At 42.6% G+C, this 18639-nt stretch overlaps 1 protein-coding gene across 4 annotated transcripts in view; it reads right to left on the bottom strand.

Moving 5' to 3' along the window:
• The window catches only part of grik4 (glutamate receptor, ionotropic, kainate 4), a 330883-nt gene that overhangs the window by 102774 nt on the left and 209470 nt on the right, over positions 1–18639 (bottom strand). For all 4 annotated transcript variants that reach the window (XM_040008873.1, XM_040008871.1, XM_040008872.1 and 1 more), the window contains one exon: positions 2584–2749. In XM_040008873.1, the coding sequence (XP_039864807.1) occupies positions 2584–2749 (166 nt within the window). The remainder of the gene's footprint in view (positions 1–2583; positions 2750–18639) is intronic.

Below are 18639 nucleotides of genomic sequence, written 5' to 3'. Positions count from 1 at the left end.
TCTTTTAGTAAGTTTAATTAATTTATACCATTTTTTATCTTGGAAAGTGTTTAACTGTTTAAAATAACAAAAAAAAAAAACCTATTTTTTTTCTCTGATTCATTTATTGTCCCCGAATTTGCATGAAAAAGTGAAAGCCCCCCCCAAACAAAACTAGCATGTTTTGATGTAACACGCCTAGCACACATCTAAGAGGGAAAAAACTCACCTTAGAGGTTATGAATGAAAGGAGACTCCAAAGTATAGAGCCAAAGACAACCAAAGAGAGAAGTTGAAAGCCAGCAGAACTGAGAATTGAGATAGGCGGGGTAGGCAGCTCACTGTGGCTCATTGCCATCTGTACTCTGTCTGACACATGGTTGATATCTGCAGCCTATTTCCTGTCTTCAAAGGCTTGTGCTGATTAGAAAAAAGGTTAGCTGGTGCCACTCAGGGGGTCACGGTGCCTTTGTCTTGGGAGTTGTAATTACTGCATGCTGAACTAGAAGAGGGTGGGAACAAGCCATGATTTAATCTTCCTCTCTATTTACAAAAATAACTTCTCTCAAAGAGATTTTCAATCGTTTGTAAGGTCATTCAGTTAAGTATCTTCAGAACCTAACACGTCTCACTGACAAAGGGGGCGGTCAGATCACTGGTTGTTAGAGCTGCAACCTCTGCCCTCACTTTCCTTTTGTTTCTCTCAACGAGATGTTTTGTTTTGCGCAAAGTGTTTTAAGAGTGCACACACAGTCTTACAGAAAACCCAGCGAGACTGAAGACTGAAGACAGTTTATACATCACATACAACATAATGCGCTAAATCGTTATTTAGTTAACTTAATAAATGACAATGATCTTGAAAAGGGAGACGAAATAAACGCAATTTATTTTTGGGACGCAGGCGTCGGGCGTGCCGCTGTGAGCGAGTTGTAGCTGTGGAGTGCAGCAGCTGCTTTAGAAGGAAACGTGTCGCAGGGTGAGATGTTGATAAAAGCTGCATCTGTTGCCAGAACACAGTCGGCGCGTGTGCGAGATGCCTGTGCGCGCTAACACGTGTTAAAGGGTGGCAGACGTTAAACAAAAATGTTTGCACTTTGATGGCAGATGTAGGGGAGACAGTTTGCGAGTCTTCTCCACAGGTATGTGCGATTGTATATTTTGTCACAAGCAATGTTCCCTCTGAACTGCGCGCGTGCGCAATGCACACTGCTGGCACGGTCTCTGCACAGAAAAAATCTGTGTTGCGCACAAAAAAAATCCTAACCTGAACTGAAATTAAAGTAAATACGTTAACAATTCTGTTTTGCAGTGTTAGTCAGTAAGTGACTGGCTGCTCCCATATGGGATTACAACGATCCCATAGTATATACGCAGCTAATCAACGTCGTTGACAGGCTATGACAGCGTCCTTATGTGCCATTGTTTTAGCTGGCAAAGCGGCGTGACTGATGAGGAGTGAAGCCACGTTAATGACAACGTGTACAACCATTGGAGATGTGAGCAGGACAGACGGAACAGACGGAAAAAGTGTGGCCTTTAAACCACTTTTTAAATTGTGTTGATAGGCCACGTAAAACCAGAGTTGTGATACAAAATATATGCAGTGTTTGTTTTTCTTCCTGAGTACTATCGTTGTTTATATTTACTGCGGGAAGAAACGGTAAAAACGGTGTTTTATAAGAAAAACGCTTGAAAGCACTCTCCACCTGTGAGCAAAGATGAAACCAAAACACCCGCCACCCTTTCACATTGGTCGAAAAATGTACCATGTCGATCAATCAAAACATGGCATTTAGTTGTTAAGAGACGGGAGGAAGTTTTAGGAGTGACGACGGTGTTTTGAGATGTGAGAGATTTGCGACGTTTAGTGCAAATCTTGTGTAGTTAGTGTGTAGTGTAGTCAATAGTTTTGTTGTGTGTGTCAGAACAATGAGGCGACTCTTGAATGTTACAGGTGTTACAGGAGTGATACATCTCCTGCTGTCAGGCCTGCAGGTATCAGGCTGTTGTTCTCCTTTATCTCATAGTGGACAGAAATTATTTTTAGGAGTGGCACAAAACGCCTTGGCTGCATTTTTAGGTAAACAGTTGCAAAAAACTTTGTTGTTTGCAAAACTCAGTAACTTTTTTGAAGAAGTAACTATATAATTAATTGCCCTGCACTGGTCTTTATATGCTGTATTTTGCAGACAGAGACTTACAGGACTCTCTCCCAGACCACAGACTCATAATACAAGTCAGAGCTTCATAAAAAAAAAAGAAAAAAAGAAAGAAAGTTGTGTTTTCAAAATTGGAGTTCAAGTTATTTTTACTTCCAATAGTGTTAACATACTACACAGTTCATGAACAAGATTCTTTTTACATTTTCATTGTAGTTGTGGGCTAAAGCAGTTAATTTAAAGTAGTCTAACATAAATGTAAATGCTGTAATTTGATTATTTTAATAAACCATGTAAATTGGATGGATTCGATGCTGGCGTGACCACAGTGCACACGTCTGCTGTTGCTCACAGTGGTCCAAGGGACCGCTCTGTGTGTTCGCTCAGACACATGAAAAATTAGAGGGAACATTGGTCACGAGTGTGCGAATGCTGTACTCACAGTCGGCCTGGGCACAGATGAGGCAGGCGGTGGTGCTGTTGAAGAAGGTGAGAAGGCCGGCCACGGCCAGGCTGATGTCGGTGTTTGTTGGTCTCAGGTCCAAAGTGGTGAAGCGGGGGAAATGAACCTTCAAAATGTCCTCTGGAGCCACCTTGACATAGGGCACCTGCACAGAGACACTGATGTCAGACTATGCGTTCCACTTTAATTATTTTCTACTGAGATGTAGGAGTTTTTGCTTTTGAGGTGATGTTTAAAATGCAGCAGACGTCTACAAACAGGAGAAGCGTGGAAAAAAAAGAGATTAAAATCAAGAGAATGTGGATGCGAACTGCGGGATAAAATAGCAAGTTGCCAGCAGACAGTCAAAGGAAAGAATAGCTCGGATTAAATCTGTTAAATCTGTTATGATGAACTACAGGCAAGGATAGCCCGAGGGTCTGTGGTAATGGGCATATTCAGAAAACACATATTTTTCAGTGAGTGAGGCACTGAGGCTCGTGTAATGTACTAGTCTGGATTTAAAAACGTGTTTTTGTTCCACCCACGCAAACAAGCCCTCGTTAGAGAAATCTTCAGCGTGGCACCGCCTCATCACCAGTTATGAAACATTTGTTTACCTGGCTCACAGTGGGGCCGCTCAGCTGCGCACATTTAAGTAAAACACCCATAAAGCACACGCATGCACACAAATTAATATATAATATATATTTTAGCGTTTATTTATTTATTTTCCTTGTTACCCGATCTTCAGTAATGAAAAGATTTTCTGCGGTATGAGAACTGGCACTATGTGGCCACAGCTTTCACAGGCGAGGGTGGCAAAAAACAACATTGACAATGAGATTAAAGTACAGACTCTGAACTTTAATTTGTGAAGAAGTTGTAGACCACAGACCATAAATTTTGAATGAAAAAAATAATTAAGTTTATTGAGAAGGCAGAAGCTCTGTAAAAGTTTTTTGTTTTTTTTGCCATTTGTTGCTGTCTTCCAGCAGGAATACATAGCCAAGTGAAGCGTGGCCAAAGGATAATCCCATGAAATTTTGGTGCAGATCTGAACTGATCGGGAAAAATATCCAGATATTTATGTAGTTTTTCACATCACTGAAGAGTAGACTATCGGTCTTGACAGAGGTCAGAACTCTCAGAGCACCTTTCTAGTTGGATTATGGAACATGAACCCCAATAACATCAACAAAACCATGGTATCATCCCTGGTGCTCTGTCAGTTCTCTAATGCATCACCCCACTTGTTTCTTACCTGCTTTAAACATATCAAATTCAAAGCGTTAGTGATCTTACTGCCAGCCCACATCAACAGATGGCTCTGCTGATGGCCTTCTACATATCCAAACGACAAATCTCATATTGGGCATGCTGTTTAAGCTGCTTTAACCTTCCCACGGCTGCTGGCTGCTGTGCAAACTGCTTTGCAGCCCACTTCCACCCCAGCTCCTTCTTTCATGCTGTGGAAGACCTAATAAATATCACGACTGCATTGCTCTCTGTTGGGGTCTTGCTGCTGCTGCTCTCTCCGCTTCCATTTATACATATGGAGTGAAGGGGAGGTCTCAGGTTACTGCAGGAGTTGGCTGCAGGTGGATTTTTTTTTTGACTGTAGCTGTTCTGACTGAACACGAAATCTTTAGCAGAGGTTAAATGATTGCCCTGACCACTTAGAAATACTCTACTTAGCAATAAATTTTAGGAACTGTACAATAACAGTTATCACAAGCAGCCACAAACACTGTATAAATATAGAGCAAACAGCAAAAATCAATAAATATATCATTCTAAAAACTTAAAAACACAATGTGTGCTTTTAAAAATGGCCATACGCATTCAATAATACCTAATAGAGTTAAATTACTACATTGAGTATTGCATCTTGACATTAAAGTGCATGCTTTATTATACCAGTCCTCCAAAAAAGGAAGTGGACTAAAGGTACGAGTACAAGAAAGCCAGCCAAGCATCATTAAAAATCAATAAATATCTAATTCTTCAATTCCAGACTCACTGTGATTCACACTTCTCAATGAGATTGAGTCCAAGGCTTTTATAGCAATGATTTGCTGTAGCTGTATAAATAGCTGTATTCCTTAGCCACTCCTAATGAATTTATCATCCTGACACTAACAGGTCTATCTAACACCGTTCTAACAGCAGCACATCCCTGCTGTCAGAAGGGAGGTTAAGTATACCGCAGCTAACCTTGGAGCCATCGAGGTTCTCTGAGTTCAGCAACAAATCTGAACCGGGTCTACCAACAAATCTGCTGAACTTCAGAAAAATCATAAATTACATTCTCCCTCTATTCAAAAACACGACTCCCATCTATTTCCCTCCGATGAAATCCATCTCTGCTTCAGTTCCCAATGTGATAATGTGAATGGATACATGCTGTCGGGGCTCACAGTGAGACCTGGGAGGAAATAGGGAAAGCGGGAAAGTGCGAATGAGTGTGGTAGGTGTCGGGTTGGTCAGCTGGCAAGGCACTGCAGTAGAGCGCAGTGGGGCATGAAGGGGACACAGGAGGACGTGCTGGGTCCGAAAGAAGGAGCAGGGAAGGGAGCCTCTTCATCATGCCAGATTGCCTGTCTGTGTGTTTCCCAGCACCAATACATTGCTTTTCCCCCTTGCACCCATACACCCACGATTGGTTTTCCATCCCTGCCCATCAGGGTGTAATGGAGTCCCTGAATGTCTGAATGGATGGAGGCTCGGCCCCTACTGACATCCTCGGTTCGAATGCAATTCATTCCCATCTAAGAGTGCTAAAATCAGACTAATAGCCAAGCATCACACCGGGGGAAATGTGGCCCTGTTTAGGTGTGTCCTGGTGCATTTTCGCAGTTGTTTTTACTAAAACGTCCTCATTTATAGCTCTTTCTCTACCACTCCAGATTGTTTATTCTTTTTCCATGTCCTCCTTCTCTACCCAGTCTTTCCTTCCTTTTCAGCACTGAGGACTGTTGCTATCCGCCCCTGATGACTAAGGGAACCTGACACGCTTCGATAGGCCGTATCTGAAGCAGTGCGGGTTTAGAAAGCTGCTTACAAAAGACACACACACATTCACAGTCACATGCATACACACGGCTACATATACTTTGTCCTTTTCCATCAAATTGGCCCACTGGGCCCAACTGCTATAAACGCTGGGGTCCCAAGGGAACTACTTGGCTCTGAGTCTTGAATCATCATCAAATTCCACAGCATGCAGGCAAGACTCAAAAAGAAAATACCCAAATAGACAACCAAATCATTTCTCATGAATTTACCATATTTATTGGAATAACTTCATTAACACCCGTTATTTTATAGTGAAAATCCACTCAGTGATTATTTGCCTTTTCATAAGATAAATACGGTGAAAATGGCTGTTTAACTATAGACTAAATGCAGCTAACAGCAAGGCAAGCGAGGACGTTATATATCATAAACAAATTTCCCTTTGGTCACAGCAACATGATTAATTGGTTGTTAAACGGGAGCAGTCGATGCGCTCATCGTGTGAAAAAGTGTTTAAAATCAAGAGTTTAAACAGGGCTACCGAAAGCAACGAAAATCAATCTCCACATTACTAACAGAAAGCTGTCAGCCACATCAAAGTCACCTGCCAGACTTCTTATCTGCAACCACCAGCTAGTATCAGTCACTCTGCTGGTCGATTAATCCCCCCACCACCAAAAAAGCCAAACATCTTTCCTACATGTGTCTTTGCAGGGCACAGCTTCAAACCAAACAGCTGCACCACTTTCAGTTTAGCTTTGGCACAAACTCACCGTCAATCCTGATCTACGCTGAGTTAATTTTGAGCCAAACTGGCAGGTCTCACTATTTACGACTTGTTGATTCTCTCCAACTGACAACAGCAGCAATTGTGCAGATTTGTTGTAATGGTTAAAGTTGCACTTTTCACTCTTCTCTTAGAGTATACAATTAAGCAGACAATTCTTATCCAGCTAACATCTAATTTTATAATCTAGGAGTCACTCCTTGTTGTAGCTGTGGCTACAACCGTAGCTTGCCTCCACCAGTGTATGAATGTGAGAGTGAATGAATAGTGGCATTGTAAAGCGCTTTGGGTGCCTTGAAAAGCGCTATATAAATCCAATCCAATCCATTATTATTATTATTATTATTATTACTCCTGTCTTTGTTATTTTCTTATATTGATCTTATTTTCAGTCAGATTGCTACCTGCATGTACACTCGCCCACTTTGTTTGCTACACTATGCTAGTTCTGATTTGGTGCCCGTTTTTCCTTCCGAACTGTCCTAATTCTGATCCACATTGACATGACGGCATCACAAAATTGCTGACGATTTGTTGGATGCACATCTATGATGGGAACGTCCCATTCCACCACATCCCAAAGGTGCTCTATTAGACTTGTCACTGCAAAAGTTGTTTGAGATCAGAAAATACGACAATGTGGACAGAAAGAGACGGACATGTCAGCAACAATACTGGAGGCCGAGGATGCTCCACACCACCAGCAGTCTGAACTGTTGACACAATGCAGACTGGATCCATGCTTTCATGCTGTTTGCAAGAAATTCTGATGCTACCGTCTGCTGCCAAATCACAACAGCAGTGGCTTTGAGGTGACTGTGCTGTTGTGATTTGGGATTCAAACCAGGAAATCTTTTTCCAGTCTGCTATTGTCCAATTTTTAGTGAACCTGTATGAATTGTAGCCTCAATTTAGTGTTCTTAGCTGTTAGGAGAGGGTCCTGCTGTAGCTCATCTGCTCTAAGGTTCAGTGTGCTGTGCATTCAGAGATGCACTTCTGCATCGTTTGGTTGCAGTGAGTGGTTATTTGAGTTACTATTTTCTTCCTATCAGCGCAAAACAATCTAGCCAGTCTCATGTCCACACATTTTCACCCAGAGAACTGACGCTCACTGGATATTTTCTCTTTTTCAAACCACTCTCAAACCATTCCATATAAACTCTACACAACAGCTGAGCCACATTCAAAATCACCTTTCTTCCTCATTCTGATGCTCAGTTTAAACGTCAGTGGGTCGTTTTGACCACATCACATGCCTGCATGCACTGAGTTGCTGACATGTGATTGGCTGATTAGATATTTGCACTGATAAGGTGTACCTAAAGAAGTTGCCAGTGAGTCTATGGCGAATGTTATGCTCGCCTTAACACCTCTTAACAGATGCTTACGTTTATAGTTTGTTCCCTCTATGGCAAAGCCCTGAAAACAAGCTGACAATAAGTCACTGTAACTCTTAAGGATTCAGTTAAATATGGGGATCCCGTTCCATCAAGTGCTGGGACTACTTGGGCTTCCACATGCTGAAAAGTCACATCATGTCCACTTCAAGTTATAGCCTGCTATTTTTATAATTGGACTGAATATGAGGTGACCGACTTGCATGCAGACACCAGTTGCGATTGTGCATTGGTAAAAGAGAGACTTGAGCTAAGTTGAAAAGAATGGAGACGATTGCTGAAAGAGATACAGACTGAATTGTGTCAGGCTGTCAGGCTTTACTTGCATGTTAAGTTATATTTTTTCAATCATCTTTCAAAGGTAGAAATGATGAAACAAATTATCATGTATTTAACTGATACATCACCAACGTTTATCCATTCACCCAAGGGAAAAGGAATTACTCCAAGCAATGTAAACAACTTGCCGATACTTGTAAACGAGCTGTACATTAGAATTAGACGTAAGCATCTTTATAGCATCTGCTCATGGCTTTGACGTTATCAGTGTGGGAGTGAAAAAACCCTGGGCAAACAATAAAGCCTAATATAACTGCTCTGCTTTTAATAATTTGGGAGCTTCACTGTTGATAGAACTAAATAACACAGTGACTGCTGTGAAGAAAGACAGGCGTGCATCGGGGGAACGAAGGGTGGGCGAGGGGAGGGAGTCGGCGTGCAAATGTGAGGCAGAAGAAGGGAGAGAACGGGGGGAAGACGGGGGAGAAACTGACAGTCTGACTGACAGAGGAAGAGAGCAATGAGGTGAGTGACAGAGGAGGCAGAGGCAGGGGAAAGTGTGCATAGGTCAGGGGAGGAGGAAAACATAAACAGACGTAACAGACATAAACAGGGAGTGAGGAATAGCAAAGGGGTTACAATCAGCACTCATTAAACGGTGTCATTGAATTTAGCCGTGTGAAATTTGATTCTGTTGTCAAAGGCAATCTGTTTGATGTTTCCCCCTTTATTGGTTCATTTCTCAACACGTACAGTTTCAGGGAATTCAATAACAACATCAGCATTTAGCTTTGTTATTGTTTGGTCTCAGCGGGCTAAAAATATATTCAGAGTATTGTGGCTCTCATTTATTATTTAGAAGACGCGGACTTTATTGTCTGTTACAACAGGAAGCTGTACAAGCTGCTTGCGCTTTATTCATTATGTGTTAAACTGAGCCGAGTATTGCACTTAATTACTTTTTTCGGTTCTAAGTTAAATATGTCTCTATCTGTAAGAATCACCAACTGTCAATTCCACAAAATTTTCAATAGCTAGTGAGAATATTAGTGGATGCTCGAGACTGGAATCATGAAATCTTGTTCTAGGTACCAGCTAGACAGTGAAATACAAACTGCAAACCTCATCACTGCAGGGCTGGAAACAAGTCAAGTGTTTTAAAAAATATAAATATTTATATTTCAAAATAGTCCTTTAGGGACAGCTTTGCATTGAGCGAGATTCAGTTATGTTGGACTATCCTGTGTTTATGCATCTGCAGCATTGAGAGGCAATAAAAAAGGTGGATCTAGCTTCTGGCTCTGAAACATGGACCTACTCGGAAGTCCTTTAAATCTACATTCTACTTACTGGACACTAGGGGGCGATATATGTGGCCACGCACTCACTGAAGCCTGACCTCTGCAAACCCTTTCTTGGGCTCAGTCAGTGTTTTCATGTCGTGTTAAATAAATTGTCTGCTTGATTTTATAAATTTTGGTCACTGTAAGTGCCAGACAGGAAGATTATCCAGGGGACGTTCATTGATCAACAGCACCTAAAGCGATTCACTCACAGCCTCGTAACATTTGGTTGTCAGTGGCTGTTTTTAAATTTGGTAAGATATTAAATTTCTTTTTATATACTGTCCACACTGAAATATATCAGTCAGCAACATCCTTGTCTCTTCATTGGTGGAAGCCTCAGCGCCGTTATTCACAATTAAGCTTAGTTTGACTAATTAGGCATTCTTCCTGTTAAAAGGAATTTTTTTCCTTCCCACTGTCGCCAAAGGGCTTGCTCATAGGCGGGCATATAATTGTTGGGGTTTTTCTCTGTACTTTGTATTATTGTAAGGTCTTTTCCTTACAATATAAAGCGCCTTGAGGCAGCTGTTGTTATGATTTGGCGCTATATGGACATATATGGACACATATATGGACACACTGTGATATATATGTGTGTGTCTGTGTGCGTGCGTGCAATTCCTGCAGTGTGACAGCAAGGCTGGCAGGTCTGCAGACTTAAGTTTGACAGCCGTTTAATGAGGGAGCTCTCACAGGATACAGGGTTTGCACAGGAACTTGCACACAGCGAGCAGTGGAAAAGGAGGAACCTTTATATGGCTGCAAAAATGCCTTTACGCAATTACAATGTGCTAACTATATATTACCTTAATTACACTGAAACTACTCTCTGATCTCCTTGGATTAACTATTTATGAACTCACATGCCAGTGATGGACTCTAACACAATTTCACAATAACAATTTCTTTGTATTCTCTCAGCAGTAACCTCTGGCTACCCCTTTTTAATAGAAAATTTGAGCTTACATTCAAGGAGAATAGTTTGAGGTATTAGTGAAGAGACCAGTGCTCTGAGCCGAAGTGAAGGTGAAAGCTAATTTCCCTTTCGGCCAGTCCAACAAGCCCTGGGTTGCCTCGGTTGTTGAGTTTACAAGTGCCCAAGTCATTCTGCTACCTGTCGGATGTGAACCTAACAGGAGCATGACGGGAGGGGGTGTCTGGGTGAGAGGAGTTGAAGAGGAGGTGGACGTGCACTAGTGCCATATGGAGGGCAGAGACATAATCAACAACTACATCTGCTGGCTTGGACTCACAGGGGCATCAGATCAAAACTCAGTTTAATAAAGTATCACTGTACTTTTATGGGTCTTGGAACACGTCAGGCGCTGTGACTCATTTACATTAACACACGTTGACCTGGTCATTAATTAGCATACAACGCATGCTTGGCAGGAAGCTTAAACTGTCCTTGAAAACACTTAGCACTTCTGCCAAGTGGACAGCAGCCACTCAGTCTCAGTGAGTTGAGTAGAGGTCTGCCTAAGCCAGAGGAAGAACAGTTCATCTAGCGTAAAAAGCGACATAGCTAATCAGTCTGGACATCACCAGTTGCAGAAAACCCGCCAATAGCGCAACACAGAGTACGAAACCTGGCTCGGTGTAACTTACTGCAAGCCAGGGAGTTATGTTGGCCACTGAGCACTGGAGAACAGATGCTGTTGGAGACATTGTCCATCAGTCAGCAAGTGTGATGCCAAGGCCAGAATGCCAGAGAGGAGCTGGCAGAGGTGTTGATCCAGGGTGGCAGGAGATGGAGGAGGGCAGGTGGTACTCTATTATAGCTACCTGGTCCCCTCCTTTTGAACCAAAAGGTTTATGAGGGTTTTGGGAGACCAGATGCTGGCATTCAGAAAAGGCAAAATCTCGTGGGAAAGAAAGTGGCGATGAGACACTGGAGATAAGTGAGGAAGAGTGTCAATGTTGTCCTCCCAGCAATCTCCATCCATGACCGCCGGCTCATCCCAGTCTCAGGCCATGCAGCCACATCTCTATTTGTGGTAGTAATGAGCCGGCATCTGGTCCCTGCGGTCAGAGCAGAAGCAGACCAGTGATAAAGATGAAGTGGGCTGTGGATCCCACGGTGCCTTTTAGGAGAGTGGAACATTGACCACGAGATCTCTATCTCATTGATCAGCCAGTTCAGACAGAAAAAAGTTCCTTTCCTCCAGAGAGGTCTGTTCCTCACACCACTGCTCTACTCTCCAGCAAAATTCTTTGTGTGGAAAAAAAACCCCAGAGAGATGCTTTAAAACTCCCTGTTTGTTAACCAGCTGATTTTAAGCAGTGATTGTAAGGGGAACAAATGCTGTTCTGATTTGTGGAGTTACCTCACACCTCTGATTGAACCTCTGATTAGCTGATTAAACTAAATAAGGTATTTACCAGGAAATATGGTCCTAAACAGTATGCACACTCCAAGTGTTTATCCAGCGCGCTGAAACATTGTGGTATTGCTGAATCCAGAACTTTCCGCAGGGAGTTTTGATTGAGAAAGAGTTTTGTTTTTTTTATCTGTCTGTGGGACTAATCCATTTCTGGGAGTCTGGCCAAATGTTTGAGTTACACCACCCAAAACAAAGCACAGTTACACTACAAAACTGGCTAACAGTTGGCCAGCAAATCTTTGGGAACATGGCCTTTGAGCTGAAAAGAGTTGATGGGGAGACAAAAGATGCGAATGCTCTCGACGGGTCCAGCTCACAGAGTGAAAATTCAGTCGGCTGCCGAAGCAACACCGGCTGGGTTAAGTATCGTCTCCTTTCACATGATGCAAAAACTCTGTTTCGTCTTTGTCTGCCACACCAAGTAGCAAACAAGCAGAATCCCTCCTCATAGATCAGATCACAGCAATTATCTAAATACATTTTGCTGTCGGCTCTCACCTGGGAGTCGCTCTGTATTGAATCCCAAAGATAAACTCGAAGCGTTGGCTTTCAGACAAAAAAAGCAGGTATGAATTTCATGCGCCGGCTCTGCCAGGGTGGCACTGACAAGACAGATCAATGGTTGTTGTGAGAAAAGGGTCAGCATAGGTGCAGGCAACAGCTGTGCTCATCTAATTATAATTAAGAAGACACAGGAAAAAGCACCTGCGTTTTGTTTGTAAGCATACTAAATGTACTGATGCCGCATGTACACTTCATCACACGTATGCATATGAACCTTGAATTATGGTCCTATTATGTATTATTCATGACTGTAATTAAATTACTGGCTCATTATGAATAAATATGCAGCGGTGGAAGATTTCTACTTCTATAGTATTTAATAGATTTATAATGCAGCTGGAAAGAAATACCAAAGATCAATTGGCATTTGGTTATAGCTAATAGAATGAAATAATTTATCACGCTGACACTGCTTCCTAAACTAAAGGGAGCAGCCTTGACACCCTAGTACTTTACAAGCCCAGCGACAGATTGGCAACCTGTCGAGGCGCCAGCTTTCCCCCTCCGCAACCCTGAATTGGGTAAGCAGAAGAAAATGGATGAATGAACGGATGGATGGATAGTACTTTATATGCTCTAGTTCGAGGCAAACAGAAAAGCTCTTTAGCAGACCAAAAAGGAAACGAAATGTGTGAAGGATGATGCTGCTCCACTTCTGAGACTTCTTCAGCTGAGCACCTGCCATTAAACCCTTTTCGCTTTCACTTCTGAGCCTAATATTTAATTCCCAAAACTTTCCAACACATAGACAGATGGACACAAATGCACGCATACAAAAAAAAGAAAAAGAAAAGGAGCTGTGTCTTAATGCAAGTCATTCCAGGTTTTTCCTTTAGCTTGCAGTCTTAAAAAACACTGAAGGGAAGTTTGATCGTTTCATCTAAAGATCCCAGAGATGTTCCGACGACGATAACAAGCAGACGGAGCAGCAAAACAAGTAGATTAAAACTCGAGTACTCGAACCTAAATTGATTTCACAAACAGGGTCAACATCAAAAAACGTTGCACTGCACACAGCAGTGAAAAGCAAATTAGCATTATGCTTTGCTGTATTTCATTACTTCTGAGCAGTGAATCTGTACAAATACTAAGCTGTGAGCATCTCTAAATGTCTGAAATCTTTTTGTGAGATTTCAGCAGGCGCCGTGCCGTCTCCCCATTGCTCTGGATAAGCAAGCTGCATCTGAAGTTAAATATGTGTCCTCCTACAGCTGGTTGTACTACATTGAAGTAAAATGCAGATCAGCTCTGTTTAATCAGCTCAGACTCGGAGTTGTGAAGAATAATGTGCTGCTTGCTGCCAACGCGACGCTGTTTGCAGCTGGAGCGAGTTGGATTTTACATATAGGGGTCTTAAAGCTCAGTTTCAGTGGAGAACTGAACCGTAAGCTGCCCCCACCCCCAAGCAGAACAGGACCCACATAGCAGAACACATACCGCTACACACTCAAACACAGAGATTTATTGTGAGACTGATGGAGGGTGATTAGGCAGACGCAGAGGGAGAGAGAGGGAGAGTTTGTTTCTGAAAACTATCCCTCCATCTCTCTTTATTAGTTTTCTTAAGAGTGGCGCATCCTGACCCACTAGTCATCTGCAGCTGCTATCTGAGAAGAACTTGGGTAGAAGGGAAATGGCAGGAAAAGAGACAGGCGGAGGAGGTAAAATGGAAAAGAAAAATAACGTATAAGAGGAGACAGGAGAGGAAAAAGTAAGAAAGAGGTGAGAATGAGGACAACACAGAGGCGAGATCAGCGGAGGCTTGTGTAAGGGCAGTAATAGCAGATATTAAAGGTGGAACAAAAGCAGAGAGGTGAAAATTGGTTAAAGCTGGGATGGGGTGAAAGAAAGGAAGAAACTACTAATAAACTGGGCAATGACAGGAGAATAGTATAAGACCAGACAGCAAAGGATAGAGATGTTTGTTACATCTGCAGAAAAGGAAAGGTTGCACACCATATAAAGAAAAAATACAACATCAGACTCAGCTTCAAGGATGCGAACAGACAACACACCTTGGTGTTCATGTAATCAGATGAAAGAGTTGCTTGCTATGGGGACTCTGTATGCCACCAAGCTAGCTAGCTTGGTGGCATACAGAGCAGCAGTGGAATCAGGAGAGTGACTGATAAGACTGATACCTTGGATCTGTATTTAGTGCATGGAATGAGTAATAACCGAGCCGTCCCACAGGAAAACAGTCAAACAAAATCAACTGAAGAAACTGTGACATGTTGTTAAAATCACCAGAAGAAAGGAATCAAACGAACAGACGCCTTTCTTCTCGTCCTTAAAGTGAGTTATTTAATTCCCAGACGCACAGCGCCAGGGAGTATTAAAGAATAATAATGGTTATTTAAAACACATTTTGGAGACCAAAATGCCTCCAGCAAATTGCATTTCTTTAAAGCCGCATAAACTATAACGACAGTCCCAGTCATGATGAGACGAAAACAAAACAAACAAACCAAAAAATACATATTATGCACAGATGCGTTACAGTGCATGAAATTCATAATAAAATGCATTTTCACTGCATATGAAGTTAAAGGACTTATACAGTGACAGTTGTTCATAGTGATGGTGAAAGTAAAAGTGCACTCATGATTCACTAGCATTTAGATCCACCTTTAGCAGTAATAATGTTAAGTATTTATTGCTTTTGCATGACTCTCTCAGTCTCTCATATCGTTGTGGAGGAACTTTGGTCCATTTTTCTTCATGAGGTTGCTTCAGCTCATTGAAATTTGTGTTTATGGACCGGTCGTCCAAGGATCTGTCACAGCATTTCAATCAGGCTGAGGTCTGGACTTTGAGCCATTGCAGTACCTTGATTTTTTTTTCTTAGATTTGCTGCTGTGCTTGAGGTCATTGTTCTGTTGTCCTGTTGCATGGGCTTCCTCACGGACAGTGAGGTTAACTTGGAATTACCAGAGCAATCACTTCCTCATAGACCAAGAACTCGGCAGCAGAACCCGGATTTAAATTTCCTCACAGAACCTCTGGTTGAGGATGAGGACACAGGAAGCTTGGTTTCATTGTATGTTAATCCTCCAACGTTGCACTTCACTGTGGAAAAACAGAATCAATTTCCAGATTCATCTGACGGTGGGAGCCTAGGACCACTGATTTTGGATCCTTCAGTTGAAGTGGAAGTGCAAGGAGAACCAGCTTCTGTGTCCAGTGTTCTTCCTCCAGCAGTGGAGTCTGGTGGTGAGCAATCTGACTCTGATGTGGAAGAAATCCTACCTGAACTTGTTGAAAGTCACCCTGAAAACAGAAATAGCTTACCTGAAAACTTACCTGGAAATGGAGACATACTTGTCGACATTCCTGTCGTTGCTGTTGAAGATTCTCCTGAAGAGTCTAGTGTTATTGAGCAGGACACTGACATAGGTGACGGGCTAAGACGTTCACAACGACAAAGAGCACCACCTGATCGACTTCACTATTTCACTCGTGGTAATCCTCTGATTTCCGTTGTCCAAACGATGTTGCATAGTCTTTCCGATGCATTGGGCCATAATGCTAGCCGTCCTTCGTCTGTTCACGTTGTTTAGCGTTTAACATGCGACGGGACGTGCATGGTTAAGGCGGGGAGGATGTAACCCACATAAAATTAAGAAAGAACTGCATCTATAACTAAATCGGAATCTTAAGATTCCAACCGGAGTGTGTCCGTGAAGGCATCGCGACGCGTCATGACGCACGCCACGCCGCGAGGCTGCACATGCCTGTTGTGACCAATCACATTCGCGAGGCACCGATATATGCCTTCCGGGTTGTCGCCTCGAAACGACGCGGGGGAGAGGTGTTAGCGGATGGAAGAAACAGGTACGTGGGGCGAGCGCTTTTCGCTGTTTACTACCTTGGTTCGTCTTTGAATTAATTGTGGATTGCGTTCAACAGTACTTTGATACCGCCGCGGGTAGATGCGTGGGGGCTCGTATGTGACATCGCACGTAGTGAATGGTGAGTTGAGCCTGAATGTTTGTTTGTATTTGTAACCTGTATCAGTATGCCAGTACTATCAGCTGATGGGATAGCTAAGGCTGAGGCCTACTACATTACTACTACTCTCACTTTACATGGCTGTAGTTTTGTTATTTGAGATTGTTATTTATTTTAATTCATTACAATGGTTGGATATGTATTTTTTGTATTTTCCTCATGGATTTTATGTGTACACTGGAACTAAAGCTAGCTTGTGAAATTTAGATGAATTTTGCTAATAGTGGTCTTGTGATTATAGTGCAGGCTAGTGGTGCCCTGGAGAGACCACAGCGACACCACTACTTTGGATGGCGAGCTAGGCCCAACGAGCCAGAACCCCAGCTACGACTTCCTGCGGTCTGGTAGGAGGCTGCTGCGGCCTACACTCTCCCCTCTTGGTTTTCAGTCCCCTAAATCTCACTTCCGAGATTTCAGTTTTGGAATCTTAGTGCTGATCATCATACTTCAAATTTCAACCTGTCTAGACTGTCATACGCGTTGGACTTATATCACTCATGGAATAAACTTTATGGACATTGTTTGCCAGAGGTTGGACGAGGTTCCTGCACTGCCGTGCAGCGGATATTTTACAAGCTTGAATTGTTTTATCTTTTCTTGTCTGCAGATTTTGTAAATATTGGTATTTGGTAATTGCACTTTATTTTCACTATAAATAATAACTGTAATCACAATATCTGTGGTTGTATGTTTATTGTACTTCACTCACCTCCTAGAGCCGAATCTGACATCTTTTGAATTAGCCCAACCACTCATAACCAACTCAATTTATCTTAGCTTATGTACTTGCTACACACATTTTTGTCAACTTTTGGCTGTCGGCAAAGTCGCCGGGTCCTGTGGCTGTAAAACAAGCCCAAATCACCACCCATCCACCACCGTGCTTAACAGTTGGTGTAAGGTGTTTATATGCTATGTTTGATTATTCCAAAACGTGCTGCTCTATTCATCATTCAAAGTGCTTTCTAAGGAGTCTCTTTTACTCAGTCATATACATATTCAGTCAGTGTATTTATCTATACCTTAGCACTTTAATCTGTTCAAAGGGCATTGTTTCAGCTGCAATTTTGCAAACCTAAGTGATTCTGCAATGTTCTTCTTTTTAGAGAAAATTGTCCTTCCAAACACAGAATACTGTAGTTGTTCAGTCTATTTGTAACTGTCCTGTCATGAACATTAACCTTTAACGTGCTAACAGAGGGTTGTGGAGTCTGACCTCGGGGTGAATTTGCCGGGACATCAATACCTGAGAATACTGGCAACTGTCTCGAATGTTCTCTGTCAAGAGATTTATTCTAAGAGACACTTCTTCAGCTGAGAGTCAGAGAGTGGAGACACACACGCTGTAGATTTTACTTGCAAGGGCGGTCACAGAGCGCTCACATCAGAGTGGGGGCCCTGTGAATTGCGCGCTCTGTTCTTGCACTTGTCTTTATTTATACACAAGAAAAATGAAAACATTTGTTCAGTGGAATGTTGATACGTGAGCATGTGCGTAATTGTGTGTGTGTGTGTGTGTGTGTGTGCGCGAGGTCAGAACTGCTTGTTCATCTTCTTACTATCGCTGTGGGAAGATTCAGATAAAAATATCAGAACACGTTTTATAAAGAACAATCAGTTCTAAGCAAGGAAAAGCTCATCATTAGGGATGGGTACCGGTGTCCGGTGCCATGATGGCACCGGTTCTGACATAAACGGTAGTAACCAGACCGAAAAGCAGCACACATTTCGGTGCTTTATTTCGGTGCTTTTTTTTCCTGAGCTGTGATACACTTTAGATTCTAGCCAATCATTTTACGTTTCCGAGGATAGTAGGCGGGTCCAGGTACGTACGTTCTTTTAGAGCAGAGCTACAGATTAAAAATGCCCAAGGCGAAGCGGTCAAAAGTCTGGCTGTACTTCACAGCAAAATATGCAAACTCAGCAGCCTGCAACAAGTGCTGCTGATACTGTGATACTGTCAAATGAGGTAACACCTCAAATCTGATGAAACACCTGGCGACGCATAGCGGTTTTTTTAAAAGCCGAGAAATGCGCCGTATTTGATAGTTTGCTGCGAGACCTCACACCGTGCACATCTACTGCGGGTGGGTTGCCTGTTATCGGACCCGGAGCAACATCCCCCAAAAACACGAAGAGTGGAGTCCTGGCCCCTAGGCCTGCCAGTGTAGCAGAAATGATAACGGATGATGACGGCAGCAGCAGCCGTTCTTCTCTGGGCGAGTAGCTTAATGTTGTTCGTGTGTAATTTACGTTGAGTAGGCTAACCA

This window comes from Simochromis diagramma, unplaced genomic scaffold (assembly GCF_900408965.1).
Source record: "Simochromis diagramma unplaced genomic scaffold, fSimDia1.1 OVJJ01000344.1, whole genome shotgun sequence".
Classification (NCBI taxonomy): domain Eukaryota; kingdom Metazoa; phylum Chordata; class Actinopteri; order Cichliformes; family Cichlidae; genus Simochromis; species Simochromis diagramma.
This window is presented reverse-complemented; position numbering and strand designations above follow the sequence as displayed.